The 16,251-nt window shown below is 44.6% G+C and overlaps 1 protein-coding gene across 1 annotated transcript in view; it reads right to left on the bottom strand.

The window, feature by feature from the left end:
- The window catches only part of LOC102445983 (myosin heavy chain, skeletal muscle, adult), a 43,775-nt gene extending 30,321 nt beyond the window's left edge, over positions 1–13,454 (bottom strand). The window contains exons 1-15 of the mRNA XM_006130512.5: positions 13,353–13,454; positions 13,078–13,127; positions 11,354–11,593; positions 11,126–11,269; positions 10,697–10,853; positions 9,256–9,283; positions 9,047–9,155; positions 7,137–7,229; positions 6,635–6,698; positions 6,441–6,539; positions 6,237–6,340; positions 6,019–6,157; positions 4,330–4,448; positions 4,081–4,230; positions 2,792–2,962 (exon numbers count right to left, since the gene is read on the bottom strand). Coding sequence (XP_006130574.2) covers positions 2,792–2,962; positions 4,081–4,230; positions 4,330–4,448; positions 6,019–6,157; positions 6,237–6,340; positions 6,441–6,539; positions 6,635–6,698; positions 7,137–7,229; positions 9,047–9,155; positions 9,256–9,283; positions 10,697–10,853; positions 11,126–11,269; positions 11,354–11,557 — 1,581 coding nt within the window. The 5' untranslated portion in view covers positions 11,558–11,593; positions 13,078–13,127; positions 13,353–13,454. The remainder of the gene's footprint in view (positions 1–2,791; positions 2,963–4,080; positions 4,231–4,329; positions 4,449–6,018; positions 6,158–6,236; positions 6,341–6,440; positions 6,540–6,634; positions 6,699–7,136; positions 7,230–9,046; positions 9,156–9,255; positions 9,284–10,696; positions 10,854–11,125; positions 11,270–11,353; positions 11,594–13,077; positions 13,128–13,352) is intronic.
- Between the last annotated feature and the right edge of the window lie 2,797 nt (positions 13,455–16,251).

Genomic DNA, 16,251 nt, shown 5'->3' with positions numbered 1-16,251 from the left:
CTAAAGGATGCTAAATCAGAAAGATGAGGTGAATGAAGCATTTCTAGGGGGAAAAAAACAAACAACCAAGATCTGGTAGAAATGGGAGATTTTAACTCTCCAGACATCTGCTGGAAAAGTAAATTAATATGGTAAAGTCCAAAATTTCCAGTAAGTTACATACAACTTTTTGTTCTAGAAAGTGGAGGGAGTAATCATTGGGAAAATCATTTAAACTTGATTCTGATTTTTAAAAAGGAGGAGTTGGTAGCAAATCTGAAAGTGGAAGGCAATTTAGATGAAAATGATCATGAAATGACAGATTTCATGATTCCAAGAAAAGAAAGGCATGAAAGCAGCAGAATAAGGACAAATGACTTCAGTAATGCATACTTTAACAAGTTCAGAGAACTGGTGGATAAGGGTCCCATGGGAAGAAAATCTAAGAGATAAAGAAGTTCGGAGAGCTGGCAGTTTTTAAGGAGACATCATAAAGGTAAAGCTGTTCTAGATCTGATCCTAACAAATAGGGAGGAACTAGTTGAGAATTTGAAAGTAGAAGGCAGCTTGGATGAAAGTGATCATGAAATCATAGAGTTCACAATTCTAAGGAAGGGTAGAAAAGAGAACAGCAAAATAGAGACAATGGATTTCAGGAAGGAAGATTTTGGTAAGCTCAGAGAGCTGATAGGTAAGGTCCCATGGGAATCGAGACTGAGGGGAAAAACAACTGAGGAAAGCTGGCAGTTTTTCAAAGGGACATTGTTAAAGGCCCAAAAGCAAGCTATTCTGATGTGTCGGAAAGATAGAAAATATGGCAAAAGACCGCCTTGGCTTAACCATGAGATCTTGCATGATCTAAAAATGAAAAGGGGTCCTATAAAAAATGGAAAGTAGGGCAAATTACAAAGGATGAATATAGGGAAACAGCACAGGAATTCAGGGGCAAGATTAGAAAGGCAAAGGCACAGAATGAGCTCAAACTAGCTACGGAAATAAAGGGAAACAAGAAGACTTTTTATAAATACATTAGACGCAAAAGGGCCAGTGTAGACAGCTCAGATTTGTTTTCCGCAAAAAAGCCCCAATCGCCAAAAAGGCGATCAGGGATTTTTTGCGGAAAAGCGCATCTAGATTGGCACGGACGCTTTTCCGCAAAAAGTGTGGAAAAGCATCCGTGTCAATCTAGACGCTGTGTTCCGAAAATGCTGTTAACGGAAAACTTTTCCATTAAAAACATTTCTGGAAAATCATGCCAATCTAGACGCAGCCAGGAGGTATACAGTACCAAGTACAACAGGGTCCCAGCTAGTGACTGGGAGCTTGGGGGCTCCTGCAGTACAAATCATGACAATGATTAATAATGCATGTGCATGTCAAACCTTCAACTTAGCAAATAGGATTATAGTGTCTGTTAAAAAAGACATCAAAATAATCAATGTATATTTCACTGTGAAAACCACTGAGTTCTCAGCAGGTTTGATGTCCTACTCAAATCAACATGCAGAAACCAAACTGTCATTACATTAAATTTGCATAATCATCCTTGAACGTGTACAATAATTCTATCAAGACAGAAATATGTACATCTTTCTGAGGAATTATTTCTGGCTTTCCTTAGAAGAATGATGTATTCTACTGACAAAAATTAGAGAAACTTTACTTCCAGGATACTATCTCTTTGAGTTATGCTAGTGGTGTTCTCTGGGTAACCTTTAGAATGAAATCTGTATCCAGAATTCTGAAAAGCATCTGCTAATAGTAAACTCTGCTATCTTTCCACCTTTGGAAAGAAGAGGGTGCAGTATTGTTGCCATAAAACTATGTGTGGTCTTTTTAAGTTTTCTAAGGGTATGTCTACACTATCACCCTAGTTCGAACTAGGGTGGTAATGTAGGCAACCGGAGTTGCAAATGAAGCCCGGGATTTGAATTTCCCGGGCTTCATTTGCAACTCCGGTTGCCTACATTACCACCCTAGTTCGAACTAGGGTGGTAGTGTAGACATACCCTAACTGAAAAATGAGTGTATTATCAGTCAAGATATATATGGCCCTGAATCTGAAATTCATCGAATCATAGAACAATAGAACTGGAAGAGACCTTGAGAGGTCATCAAGTCCAGTCCCCTGCCCTCACCACAGGACCACGTACCACCTACACCCTCCCTGATAGACATCTATCTAACCTGCTCTTAAATATCTCCAGCGATGGAGATTCCACAACCTCCCTAGGCATTTTATTCTAGTGTTTAACCACCCTGACAGTTTGGAAGTTTTTCCTTATGTCCAGCCTAAACCTCACTTGCTGCAGTTTAAGCCCATTGCTTCTTGTCCTATCCACAGAGGCCAAGGAGAACAATTTATCTCTGTCCTCCCTGTGACACCCTTTTAGATACCTGAAAACCACTATCAAGTCCTCCCTCAGGCTTCTCTTTTCCAAACTAAAGAAGTCCAATTCCTTCAGCCTTCCCTCATACCTCATGTTTACTACCCTTTAATCATTTTTGTTGCTCTTCTCTGGACCTTCCCCAATTTCTCCACATCTTTCTTGAAATGTGATGCCCAGAATTGGACACAATACTCCAATTGAGACCTGATCAGTGCAAAGTAGAACGGATCTTTCTCACAACACTCCTGTTAATGCATCCGAGAATCATGTTTGCTCTTTTTTGCAACAGTCACACCCCGTTGACTTATATTTAGCTTGTGGTCCACTATGACCCCTAGATCCCTAAAATTCATCTAAAAATTCAAAGCCGCCCACGGTGATTAAAAAAATCCTGAAGAAATCAATCATTTGAATTGAGATACCTTCTCAATGAGTTCAATGCAGGCAGCCAGGTCCATCCCAAAGTCAATGAATTCCCATTCAATCCCTTCCTTCTTGTACTCCTCCTGCTCCAGCACGAACATGTGGTGGTTGAAAAACTGTTGCAGTTTCTCGTTGGTGAAGTTGATGCACAGCTGCTCCAGGCTGTTGTACTGCACAGAGGCAAAGAAATTGATCCCTTTCAATGTGTGTGAGAGAAGGCTGAAGAGAGCAGTGCACTTATTTTCAAACACATCCTGGGAGAATTTCTCAATTCTTCCCCCTAGAGCAAGCAGATGTTAGGGGAGTTCTAGTCTCAGTTCTGCAGATTCAGGCCCAGGCTTGCCCAGGTTATGTGAGCTCTGGGACCCAGGCCAACTCAGAAATGTCTCAGCTCTTGGACCTGCTGCTGACCAGACATATGGGTCTTTACCTGCCCACCTTCTTCTGCACTCAGCACTTTGGCTTATACAGACATTTCAAATGCTCAGCCCTAAGCCTGTCTGACAGGTAATTTGCTGCTCACTGGGGCCATGTCTACTCTAGGAGACTATTTCAAATGTACTAAATTCGACTTCTGGACACACGATTTTACAAATTCAAACTTCTGTGTCTTCGCTACAGGGAAGAATCGAATGGAGTCTGAGGCGGGCTCCATTAATGTCGAGACGGTACTTTGGACTCAGAGCCCGAGGAAGCACTCTGGAGAGCTGCAGGAGACCTCCCGGGGGCCAATAAGTTTGAATTCATGGCTCCAGAATAACAGTAATGTGATTTCGGACTTACAAGTTTGGGAACAGCGCTATTCCTCGTGAACAGCAGGGCTACAGAGCTCGAATTCCACAGCCCCTTATTCCAGAATAAGAGACTTGGTAGTGTGAAAGCATCACTTATAAATTTGACCTTTGCGGGGGGGGGAGGTGTTATTTCAGACTAAGGTCCTAGTATAGGCCGGGCCTAGGTGCTATAAATATCTAGAATAATTTGCGTTAGGCCCAGGATAATTTCTCTGCTATTAGGCACCACCTAATCAATGTTAATGATTTCAAGGTACTTGCAATGCAGTCGCTATTGCTATATGTACCACACAACACTCTCAAAAAATTGACCCATTAGAAGGGTCACTCTGCCTTAAGGGGAAAATCAATAGACACCTGTTTCTTGTAGAAAAGTCAGGGTTTTCCAGGAAATTATTGAAATAAAAAAAATATCATGTTTAAAAAACCCTCAAAGTTCTTAGATCCCCTGCTTGTCCCTTCCAAGAACATGCTGTCAGATCCCTGCTCCTTACATCAAAGATCTCAAAGCCAGCAATGTCCAGCACTCCAATGAAGTACTGTCTGGGCTGCTTGGTATCCAGCTGCTGGTTAATACGAACAACCATCCACAGGAACATCTTCTCATAGACAGCCTTTGCCAGAGCACCCACCGAATTGTGCACCTAAACCAATGGGAGAAGGATTGGAGTTACCATGCAAAGCAGAGAAAGAAGCCCTGGGGTGTTAATTCATATCCTACTTTCTAGATCACTAATTGTTACCTGCTGCACTGTTTGACCTTTGGTCACATATTCATTCCCAACCTTGACTCGGGGGAAACACATGGCTTTGAGCAGGTCAGCTGAGTTCAGATTCATCAGATAGGCTGCTTTGTCAGCCACTAAACAATGAGAGAAATGAATTAGTAGCTCAAGGATAGGCTCTGGTGTCTTTTATAATGACTAGAAAAGGGCAATGAGATCTGTTTGTATTTCACCATCCACCACATGCTATTAATAACTGTTATGGAGTTTAGAGTGTCCTTTATTTCTTGATTTCTTGTTGAATTGTTTTGCATTTGATTGAGGGTCTCTGTAAATCAAGTGATTGTAAGAATTTGTTCACAAATAACTCAAAAGGGTCAACTAAACACCATGGCTACGTCTACACTGGCATGAATTTCCGAAAATGCTTTTAACGGAAAAGTTTTACTTTAAAGACATTTTCGGAAAAGCACGTCTAGATTGGCAGGATGCTTTTCCACAAAAGCACTTTTTGCGGAAAAGCGTCCGTGGCCAATCTAGACGTGGTTTTCTGCAAAAAAGCCCCAATCGCCATTTTCGCGATAGGGGCTTTTTTTGCAGAAAACACTACTGTGCTGTTTACACTGGGTCTTTTGGGCAAAAGTGTTTCGGAAAAAGACTTTGGCCCAAACGGGAGCAGCATAGTATTTCTGGAAAAGCACTGACGATCTTACATGAGATCGTCAGTGCTTTTCCGGAAATTCAAGCGGCCAGTGTAGACAGCTGGCAAGTTTTTCCACAAAATCATCTGATTTTGCGGAAAAATTTGCCAGTCTAGACACAGCCCATCTGTAAGGAGAAAGAAGTGGATGAACAGGCAGAATGAAAAGATGTCTTTGAAGTTCTTTCTTTGCCACTTCATTGTGCTGCCTGTCTATAGATTCTGATGTCTAAAGGAAAAAGGCTAATGGCAAAATACCATGCTAACCAGAGTCTATGCAAGGTCATTGACTTCAGCTCCCACAGCTCTTATGGCCTCCAGAGTTGGCTGAAATCACATAAATGATTTTATTACTGATAACAACGTGTGATGTTATTACTGAATGTATCATGGCCAGGTCTATAACAGCCATGTTTCCTTACAACTGCTCCTTGCAATTGCATTTAAATTCCATCCATCCCAAGCAAGTGAAACATTTTCACTCTGTCGAGAGCAGTTAGGTTTTGGCAGAGTGGACAACTGGCTTTGGAATAACATGTGTGTATGGAATCACCACTGCATTCCTTTCCAGAGGCACATGGTCAGCAGATAGGAAGGATTCTTCACTGCAATACCCAAGATTTACACCAGTGCAACACTCCTGACAAATAGACATACATCAGTGTAAAATTGATGAGAGCATGGCAAATCAACTTCTAATACAGCTGCAGCCACCAGGACAAACTCACTAGCAACCTCTGGCTGTAATCGAATCATAGAATCATACAATACTAAACCTGGAAGGGACCTCAAAAGGTCCAGTCCCCTGCACTCAAGGTGGGACCAACTGCTGTCTAGATCATGCTGTTCCGGTGATGTCAAGAACGTGGGAGCACAAATGAATTATATACTTAAGTCAAATTCATGTTGCATTTGCAATATCAGAGTTGCATGAAATAACCAGAACATAGCTGTAGATCTGGCCTTAAGTTATTGCTTAAGAATTTAGATACAGATTTTGCCTATACCTTCTGTGCCATCTGGCTCTGCCTGCTCCTCTCGCTGCTTCTGCTTGAACTTCATGTTCCCATAGTGCATGACTGCCCCAGTCAGCTTGTAAATGGCTGTTTTTTCCTCAGCACTGAAGCCCAGAATGTCAATGGCGCTCTGCCGACAGAATCAGTAACGTAAAGCTCTTGTCTAGTAAAGTTAATACTCTACATAATCATTCTTAAGTGTTACTCACGTCTGTGGCCATCAGCTCTTCCTGGTCATCGATGCTGGCTACAGTGATCTCACCTTGACTCACGAAGGGGAAGTCATATGGGTTGGTGGTAATCAGAAGCATCTCTGAAAACAAGCAAAGGATACACATTAATATAAGTTAACTGACCACGTAGCAGAACTCCTCAGTGTCAACTTCCACCAAAAGACTGAAAATAGTTCTTACCAATTAGTTCTGGCTTCTTGTTGGACATGATCTGATAAAAGATGTGGTAGCTTCTCTCCGCCTTGAGCTGGAAAGTGACTCTGGATTTCTCCAGCAGATCTGGCCAGGCAGGTAAAGTACAATTAGACACAAGAAAACACGATGAGAAAGAAAGAGAGACAGAGCACCAGGACCCTTTGAGGGACATTTCTTACATGTTTCAATGTCAGCAGAAGCCAGTTTCCCTGTGGCACCAAAGTGGATTCTGATGAATTTACCCTGTAATAGAAAAAAGCCATTTAATTAAAAACCCTCCAAGGAAGACTCCAGGAGTGGGATTTGCAAAGCTGCCTGGAGGCACTTTTAGCAGGCTAGAAATCTCAGCCTAGATTTATATTATCACATTCTGATGATAGGACTGTCAATGGCCCATTGCATTGCCAGACCGGTCAATGGGGGAGGGGACAAAGGAGGCAGTAGCAGCAGCAGGAGCCAGGAGCCCTGGTTTCGAGAGCCCCACACGGCTCTGAAGTTTGGGGGGAGTGCACCATGGTCTGAGTGGCGCTAAGGCTAGCTGTCCTTTGCCCACTCCTTCTGCCCAAGGCTCCACCCCGTGTGTGGGCACAGAGCCCCACACACAGCCCTCACTGCAGTGATTGTCAGCCCTGCTGTGCACTGCACTTGCGACTAGGAGCAATTTTTGTCAAAAAGACTTACAAAGCGCGAGGAGTTGTCATTCCTCACGGTCTTGGCATTTCCAAAGGCCTCCAGCAGGGGGTTGGCGCTGATGATCTGATCTTCAAGGGTTCCCTACAAAGCAATCATTATTGTCATACTAGCCAATTAGCCCGTCATAAGACGGGATTTTCAGGTCTCTCCTCCACCTTGGTCTTCTCTCCTGAGCCTCCGGTCTCTCGCTCCGTCTCTCTTTCTCTCTCCTCCTACTGCCTCCCCCACTCTCTCTCAGCTCTCCTCTGCCTCCTGCCTCTCTCTCCTTCTGTCTCTCTCCGTCTCTTTCTTTCTCTTCTTCCCTTCCTGCCTCTCACTCTCCCTTTCTCTTCTCCTCCTTCTCCTTCCTCTCTCTCCCCTCCATCTCTCCCCGCCCCCGTTCCTCTTCCCCTCCCGCCGTGGCGCTCAGCTGAGTGCTGCCTGCTCAGCCGGGCCGCCACGAGGGAGGGGGCGGAGCGGTGACGTACACGGCCAGGGGGCATGGCTGTGTACATCAGCCTTACAGACTCACAGACATTGGGCTACTGTATATATGATTAAGGTTGTTTTAAACCCCATAGCAATTTCGGAGCAGAACATTTGATCCCATTGTTATTACGTTTGGCTCTGTGTGCGCTGTCCCAGCTCTATGCATATAATTGGCACAGCAGACCTCAACTGAAGTGCACAATAACCAGATTCAGTTTGCAGTGAAGGTACTTGGTCTGGTTTATTGTCAACAAACTACAGTCCTCATATGCTGGTTAATGGTTACAGGTACACTAACACACTAACAAAGACTAGCTTGGTTAATGCCATGACTTTCCATTATCCCCTAGGCCAGCCAAGACACCCCCTCTCAGATACATCTTTATACACAGATATCACAAGCTACGTATTGCCCTTTCAAAATGGCTAGGGGACACCGTCTGAAGTATCTCAATGACACCCATTGCCTTGTGCATGTTGGTTCAATCAAATACCATGCTGTCCTTATCTTTCAGATGGGTCAGCGAGTTCCTGTGACCCCTGGGGAATGTGTTGTTATTAGGGTGTTCTGATGCCATCCTTCTCGAATGCATTTGTGTTAGTGTTCTGTGTTTAGCACTTCTTAGGAATGTGTGTTTCTGCAATATCAGCCCTGTTCTTGCCAGATTCTGTGAGCAGGGCCTGACTTATATCAGTAAAGCTTTGGCCACTACTTTCGCCCTGACTTCTGGTTTCATACCAGGCCTCTGATACAAGGACTTATGTCTCAGGTTCTCTTCGTACTACACCTATCTCTAGTGACTGCCAGAGGACATTGTGAAGACCAGGACATTAACATGGTTCAAAAAAGCACAAAATAAATTCACGGAGGTTAGGTCCATCAATGGCTATAAGCCAGAATGGGTAGGAATGGTGTCCCTGGCCTCTGTTTGTCAGGGGCTGGAAATGGATGACAGGAGTCACTTGGGGTGTGTCTAGACTACAGGGTTTTGTCGACAAAAGTGGACTTTTGTTGACAAAACTAAACCTGCGTCTACATTACCGCTGAGTTCTGTTGACATAACGTCGACAGAACTCAGCAGTTTTGTCAACGCTGGTAAACCTCATTTTACGAGGAATAACGCCTTTTGTTGACAGAGTTCTGTCGACAGAAGGCGTTATTGCATCTAAACTGTCCTTTGCGTCTACACTGCCATGTCGCCAAAGCAGCTTGCTTTGTCGACAGAACTGAATGTAGTCTAGACGCTCTTTGTCGACAGAAGCTTTGTCGACAGTATCTGTCGACAAAACTTCTGTCGACAAAAGCCTGTAGTCTAGACGTACTCCTGATGATTCCCCGTTCTGTTCATTCCCTTTCGGGCACCTAGCATTAGCCACTTTTGGAGGACAGGATACTGGTCTAGAGTATGGCCATTCTTATGACAACTCACATGCATTTTGCCTGGCTCCTCCTTCTTCTTCTCCCCACTAGCTGCAATTGTTGCGAAGTACTGGATGACACGCTTTGTGTTCACAGTCTTTCCAGCACCGGATTCTCCACTGTCCATTCAAACAGAGAAACAGAGAACACATAACCAAAGAGTTCTCCTTGCAGTGCGCAGCAAAACCAGCACAGACCAGAGTAGGGAAGTATACATACGTGATCAGGATCGACTGATTCTCCCGATCTGTGGAAGAGACAGAACAAAGGAGACTTTTAAAAGAATTACCAGGGAACATGGAGCTGACTGAAAATGGAGTGAAACAAATAAGTGCTGGGATTTGCAAAGAGCCTCAGACCATCAGGCAACTAACTCAAGTCCATGGGAGCTGGGAATCTATCTCCCTCAGCCCCCTTTGAAGAACCTAGCCATAATAAATAATTAAAATAATTCCATACAGAACAACGGAGCCATCACAGGATACTTGTGCCCACTTCCCTTCCACACAATTCCCTCTTACAGAAATCTGATCAAGCAACTTCTCTGCACAGCAAAGGCGTATACCGAATAATAGCCTGACCCTCATTTTAAGGCCATCTGCATAGCACCAGTACAAAAAGAGTGCAACATATGTGTGAATTTACTCTCATGGTGTAAGGGAGTGGAGAATTCTGATGCACCACCTTGCACAAGTGTAAATGACATACAGCACCCAAAGTCAGGGATAATCAGAGGTCCTGGGAACAGAGTGTTAAGATTTGTTGAGAATTCTTCTTTGGATCCAGGAACAGCCAGGAGGTACAGAAGCAGATAAGGAAATTCTGTGCTATTTCCATAAACCACAAGCTTGAAACGTCCAAAAAAATTTGATTTGGGTTCTTGCTGAAGCTTTCAGTCACCTCTGAATGCCAAGCTACTGTCTGAGTCAAGTTCAGTTTGGGTTTGGATGAATTCCCGTTTGCACATTGCCAGTCTTGAAACTTTTTGGTGTCTTTAGCTGCCTGTCATATTTCCTGGCAAGAGCATTTTGATTTGCCTTAAGAACACACCATAAAAGACAAACCATGAAAAGTGAATATGGAAGTGCTATTTAACCCTTCCCATAATAGAACCAGGAGCCATACAATTAAATCAATAGGCAGCAGATCTAAAAGTAATATAATGGGAAGTACTCCTTCGCACAATACACAATCAACTTTTGGAATTTGCTGCTGGGGGTTGTTGTGAAGGGAAATGTGTAACTGGATTAAAAAACCAATTAGATAATTTCATGGAGGATAGGTTCACCAGTAACTATTAATCGAGATAGTCAGGGATGCATTCCAATGCTATGGGTGTACCTAAACACCTCTCTGCAAATAGCTTGTCCTAGACAACAGGGTCTGGCTCAAACTTTAATTCATAGAATCATAGAAGACTGGGGTAGAAAGAGATCTCAGGAGATCACCTACTCCAAACCCCTGCTGGAAGCAGGACCAGCCCCAACAAATCAAATTGACCTCTTCTGTTCATTCCCTCTGAAACATCTGGCACTGGCCACTTTTGGAGGACAGGATACTGGGCTAGACGGACCATTGGTCTGACCCAGTGTGGTCATTCTCGTGTTCTTATTAAGGTTTCACCACCATATAATTATGTTTCAGTGGCTGAGCCGCTCACCCGTTAACATGAACTGATAGGCGTTGTCAGAGATGGAGAAGATGTGCGGAGGGGCCTCTTGGCGCTTCTTGCCTCTGTAGGCCATCACCACCTCTGGGTTGTACACTGGCAGCCACTTGTAGGGGTTGATAGTGACACAGAAGAGGCCTGAGTAGGTCTGAAAGAAAGGGCGAGAAGGCAATTGGATTCCACATGGTTTAGTGTAGCTGTTTGGCAGGGGCGGCCTGTGAGCATAGGCCGACTCGGCCGTCGCCTCGGGTGCCACCTTCAACAGGGTGCCCAGGGTGCCGAATGATGATGTCATGCCATTGAGGACCATGCAGGCGAGGGCGCTGATCGCGTGTTCCGCCTGGGGCGCCAGCTGCTGCAGCCCGCCTGAGGCCTCCCCTGCAGTTTGGGAGGCATGGGAAGACTTCGGCGTGTACTTACATAGATCATCCAGGCTGCATAACGCTCTTTGAGGTTATACAGGACACCAGGTTCATGGAGATGGGTCATCATTGCCATGTCCTCAATTTTGTCATATTTGGGAGGGTTCATGGAGAAGATTTGATCTTCCTTAACAGTCAACGTCTGGAAGGAAACAAGGGACCCATTTCTATCAGCTAGGACACAAGAGGAACAAAATGCTATTCTTTACCCCTTAGTTTTACTTACTTCTCCTTTTTCCGTCTTGACTGTGGCCTTCCCTCCTTCCCGACTCTGGAGTACACTTTTGACAAAGGATTCCTTGGGATGCACCACAAAGACTGATGTCTTGGCATCGAAAGGCTTGTTCTGGGCCTCAATTCTCTCCTTCTCTGTCTTGCGGAGGAAAGGAGCTGCCACCCCAAAGATGGCCATCTCAGCATCCGAAGACATGGCTGCGGTTTATCTAGGGCCCCTCAGCAGTGAATTCTGATGGGAAGAAAATGTGTGACATTGTTGGCGCAATGATTTAACAAAAGAATCCCCAGAGGTGGGTGAGAGGCTCTGACACATTTTAGACCCAGACACTCATTTTAATCAAACTTTTCATTCCCTCCCCTTTTTTGCTTTGTCGATTCAGATCTCTATAACCAGGACCAGGCAGTTCCATTGTGATTTACTCCATTGCTCATTGCTTTTGTTAGTAGGAACGGTGGAAATAGATCTCTACAGGAGCAATTAGCAAATGGCCTTTTCCACAAGAAATTAGGAGAGCCCTCTTATGTCCTCTCTTCTGGCTCCATTTTAGACTGTGTGCTGTGCTTGCAATGGAAAGGCAGTAGGGCCGGGACATCTTGGGAGAGGTGCAAAGGGGAGGCAACTGTTGTCAATGCTTTTGATAAAGAATTTTCCTGCATTAGGTAACAAAGTCTGTGCTTTTCCTATAACTTAAGCTCTGTCTGTCTCTCCCATCCAGTTGACCAGCTATTACCAATATATCTTCATTTGTCTTTATTCCTTTTATAATTTCCTTATTTCACTATATTAAACTATACAGTGTTTCAAGGTTGTCCTTAGGCATATGCAGCATATGTGGCTGCATAGGGCACCACCAGCATATGCTGCTTGTGTGTAGGGCCACTGCTGGGGCTAGTCATCAAGCAGGTAAGGTGGGCAGTCACCCAGCTGCTCTTTACCTGTGTGTTTCCGCTTCTGCCCATCTCCAGCTGGCTGCATAGCCACCCCCCACTCCTCCTCCTGGCCTGCAGCTTCGCCTGTGTGACCCCCACCTGCTCCCAGCCAGCCTCTCTGCCCTGCACCTGGCCCTACCCCCCACAAGTCCTTCCCCTGCAGCCCTAAGTGCAGCTCCTGCCATAGAGCTGCTCCCCCCCCCCCCAACTCCAGTTGGGTGAGGGTATGTCTTCAGCATGCATAGGGTAATCAAAACCCTTGGGATAGCCCTACAGTGTGTTAGCAGTACTGTCAGACTGGTCAGGGAGTTGGTGTGAAAGGGCCACCAGCTGCCTTCAGCTCTGCCCAGAACCCTCTTCTGAAGGCAACTCATGCCAGGCTCTCAGAATTTATTCTGAGGACATGTCATTAGATTCAGTCCCCTGGTAGGCATCCCTCTGTTGGGCCCTCTGGCCTGGCTTGTTACAGATCTAAGAGCTGGGGCCAGGAGCTCACTGCGTACAATTGCATTGCGACGTGGGTCGCCAGGAGCGGTATCTCGAGGAGGGCACTGGGCAGCCCAGCATCAGCGCTCTGTGGTTTCAAGTCCAGCCGCTTTGGGAGCTGGCTGTCATGGCCAACACACCCAAGCACAATATGCAGTGCAGTTACACAATGGGCATAAGCCCACTGGGGACACATTGACTATCATGCAGCTATACAGATATGCCACACTAGAGGGTCATTCACACACACACACACACACACACACACACACACACCCTTGGAAATCAGAATCTTACCTCTTTGGGGTTCCCAGGTGGATAGTATGCAGGCTGGAGGCCGGTCAGTACTGTCAAATAGAAACAGAAATTCCCTTCTTACTGCTGCATGAAACTCCAGTGATAAAGGGTAGCTTGAGAACGGATCGGTGCCTTGAGAAGTGGGTTTAAAAATCTGGTTGGCACAGGCAGTCCCTGCTGGATACGGGTGCTAGCAGCAGCAGGAATGGAATGGGATGTGTGGAATTCAGGGGTACTTTCTCTTCTCTGCAAGCCCAGATTCCCACTACACTTACCTTGAAGCTTTCTGTGCAAGCACAAGGCAGTTTCATCTTAAGGGCACTTTTATAAGGTCTTCTCAGCACATGTAACATGCCTCCTCCTCTTTCTTAGGTCAAGACATTTTTGGCAAAGCATTGTTTGGCAAACTTGACTCATAGCATAATTGTCATTCATATAAGACATAGATATATATATAGAAATATTTGTTGTCTTACCAGCTATGTGAATAAATCTCCTATAAATATTGTGACTAGGAATTTGAAAAGAGGAAGTGTTCTCTAGTAGTTAGAGCAGAGCAGTCAGATCCGTTGGCATCTAGTTCTGGCTCTGCCACTGACTGATAATTTGACACTTTAGATTTCTGTCTCACAGCATTTGGTAAAGATTAAGTGGTTATAATTATTAATTATTATGGCTTTTTGGTAACCATAGTCTGGTAGATCCTGCAGCAAAGCCAAAGGAGAGAAATTTGGAATAGTCCCAATCCTGGAATGGTACGTCTACACTTTGAGCTGGAGCTACAAATTCCAACTCAAGGCAATATACCAATCTTAACTCTGCTAGTGCACTAGCCCTAGCAATGTAGATGTGGCAGCCAAAGCAGTGGGAAGTGGAGCCAGCCAAGTACACGCCCAGGCTGTGTCTAGACTGGCAAGTTTTTCCGCAAAATCATCTGCTTTTGCAGAAAAACTTGCCAGCTGTCTACACTGGCCGCTTGAATTTCCGGAAAAGCACTGACGATCTCATGTAAGAAATACTATGCTGCTCCCGTTCGGGCAAAAGTCTTTTTCCGAAAGGCTTTTGCGCAAAAGGTCCAATGTAGACAGCACAGGACTGTTTTCCGCAAAAAAGCCCTGATCGCGAAAATGGCCATCGGGGCTTTTTTGCGGAAAACCACTTCTAGATTGGCCACAGACGCTTTTCCACAAAAAGTGCTTTTGCGGAAAAGCATCCTGCCAATCTAGATGTGCTTTCCTGAAAATGCTTTTAACGAAAAAGTTTTCCGTTAAAAGCATTTTCAGAAAATCATGCCAGTGTAGACGTAGTCCCAGTGTCTCAATCGGATACTATTATCATCATCCTTTATGTAACACCATTTTGTGTAGATTTTGCGCTTTTAAATATTTTTTTTTTCAAAATTAAATTTAAGACAGTTTTAAAGCAAAAAATTGAAACATTTTGTTTAGAAAATTTCAAACCAAAACATTTCAGATTATAAGGGTTTCCTTGGCCAAATGAATTCAGCAAAATTGACATGAATTCACAAAATATTTTGGTATTGAAGAAGCTGTGTTTTTGTGCCAAAATTATAGTTAGGTAGTCCCCTTTTGCCTGGCTGCATTTGGGATCCGCTCTCTCACACACTGATGGCTGATTGTAACTTACTTCTGAATTCCATTCATTGTTCCTCACACTGCAGATGTCAGTTTTTGTAGTGAGTTGCATTGCAAGCCCAGCCGATGGAACACAGTCTCAAATCCTGGGGGCTCATGTTACCCAGCACAGAGGAGGCCACATAACTAAGCTAACCTTTTCTCCGATCTTCATTCTGTCTTTCTGAAATTGAACTCAAACCAAAGCAGTGCTCTTAGTCTGCCAAGACTCCCACCTCACCGCACATGGTGCAGCTCCATCCGATCCAACTATGCCTCCAAGGCATCTCATGTGTTCTCTTGAGGCTGTGCAGTCAGATCTGTGAGGAGCTAGGTCACGAACAGCTGTCACATAGGAATGCAGGCTCCCACTGACAACTTGGCATGATACTTGGTTCTTTTTCAGTCAGGTTTTCATGTCTGTCTTAGACAGCTTGCTGCCTGTATTGGTGGTTGTTTTCCATTCAAGCTTGGTCTAAGCTGTGTCCCTACAAATTCGCATGGACTCTCCATGCGCAACCCTCACTCCTTACCCTCCCTCACAAGCCTGTCAGTATAGGCAGGGGGTTGGCGGCACCATCTTCCCTCTCAGCTACCACTGAGGTGGCTTTGTTGTGAGCACTAAGCACAGGCACCTGGAACGCTCTCTGCACTCTTCCATCAACAGACATACCTGTTATTGCAGAAGGGCCAGAAATCTGGAGTGCTCATGCAAATAGCTTAGTCTATTGATTTGCATGTTTAGAGCATGTTTGCACTCATTTACATAAACAGCCAAAAGAAGGCAGCTTCTCACCCACCAGGGTTCAGAAAACACTGCTCTCTAGCTAGCCTCGGAAGTTTCTACCTTTCTTATCTCACTAAGAAGAACTGTCCTTTTTCCTTCCATGGAGAACATGGGAGTGACTCAAAAAGACAGAAGAGAATGCACCTGGACAGCTTTTGGGTGGGAACTGAAGTTTGTTCAAAACACAATAAAATCAGATCATAATTATACACAATATATCTACAATCTGTGTTGCCCGATGAGACCATAAAACCATCAGAACGGCCACACTGGGTCAGAGCAAAAGATCCATCTAGCCCTGTAGCCTGTCTTCCGACAGAGGCCAGGATGGGGCCTGGGCAGAGCAGGGATTGAGCACCTCCAGGGAAATGAGGAAGCCAACACAGGACTGGAAATGGGCAAGCAAAGCACCTATTTTCTAAAAGAGTAACATTGAGGACTTGGGGAATAATAGACCAATCAACCTAACTTTGATACCTAGAAAGATACTGGAACAGATGATTAAACAATCTATTTGTAAGCACCGAGAGAATAAATAGGTGTATAAGGAATAATCCATTTGTCAAGAACAAGTTATGCCAAACCAACCTAATTTCCCTTTTTGGCAGGAACATTGGCCTAGTGGATAGGAGAGAAGCAGTAGACATGGTGTATCTTGATTTTAATAAGGCTTCTGTCACATTCCCCATGACATTCTCATAAGCAAACTAGGGAAGTATTCTGGAGGAATACATTTAAATAGTAATGGGAATT

The sequence above is a fragment of the Pelodiscus sinensis genome, chromosome 20 (assembly GCF_052426305.1).
Source record: "Pelodiscus sinensis isolate ZL-2025 chromosome 20, ASM5242630v1, whole genome shotgun sequence".
NCBI classification, from domain to species: domain Eukaryota; kingdom Metazoa; phylum Chordata; order Testudines; family Trionychidae; genus Pelodiscus; species Pelodiscus sinensis.
The sequence above is the reverse complement of the archived record's forward strand: the minus strand, read 5'-3'. Positions and strand labels throughout refer to the sequence as shown.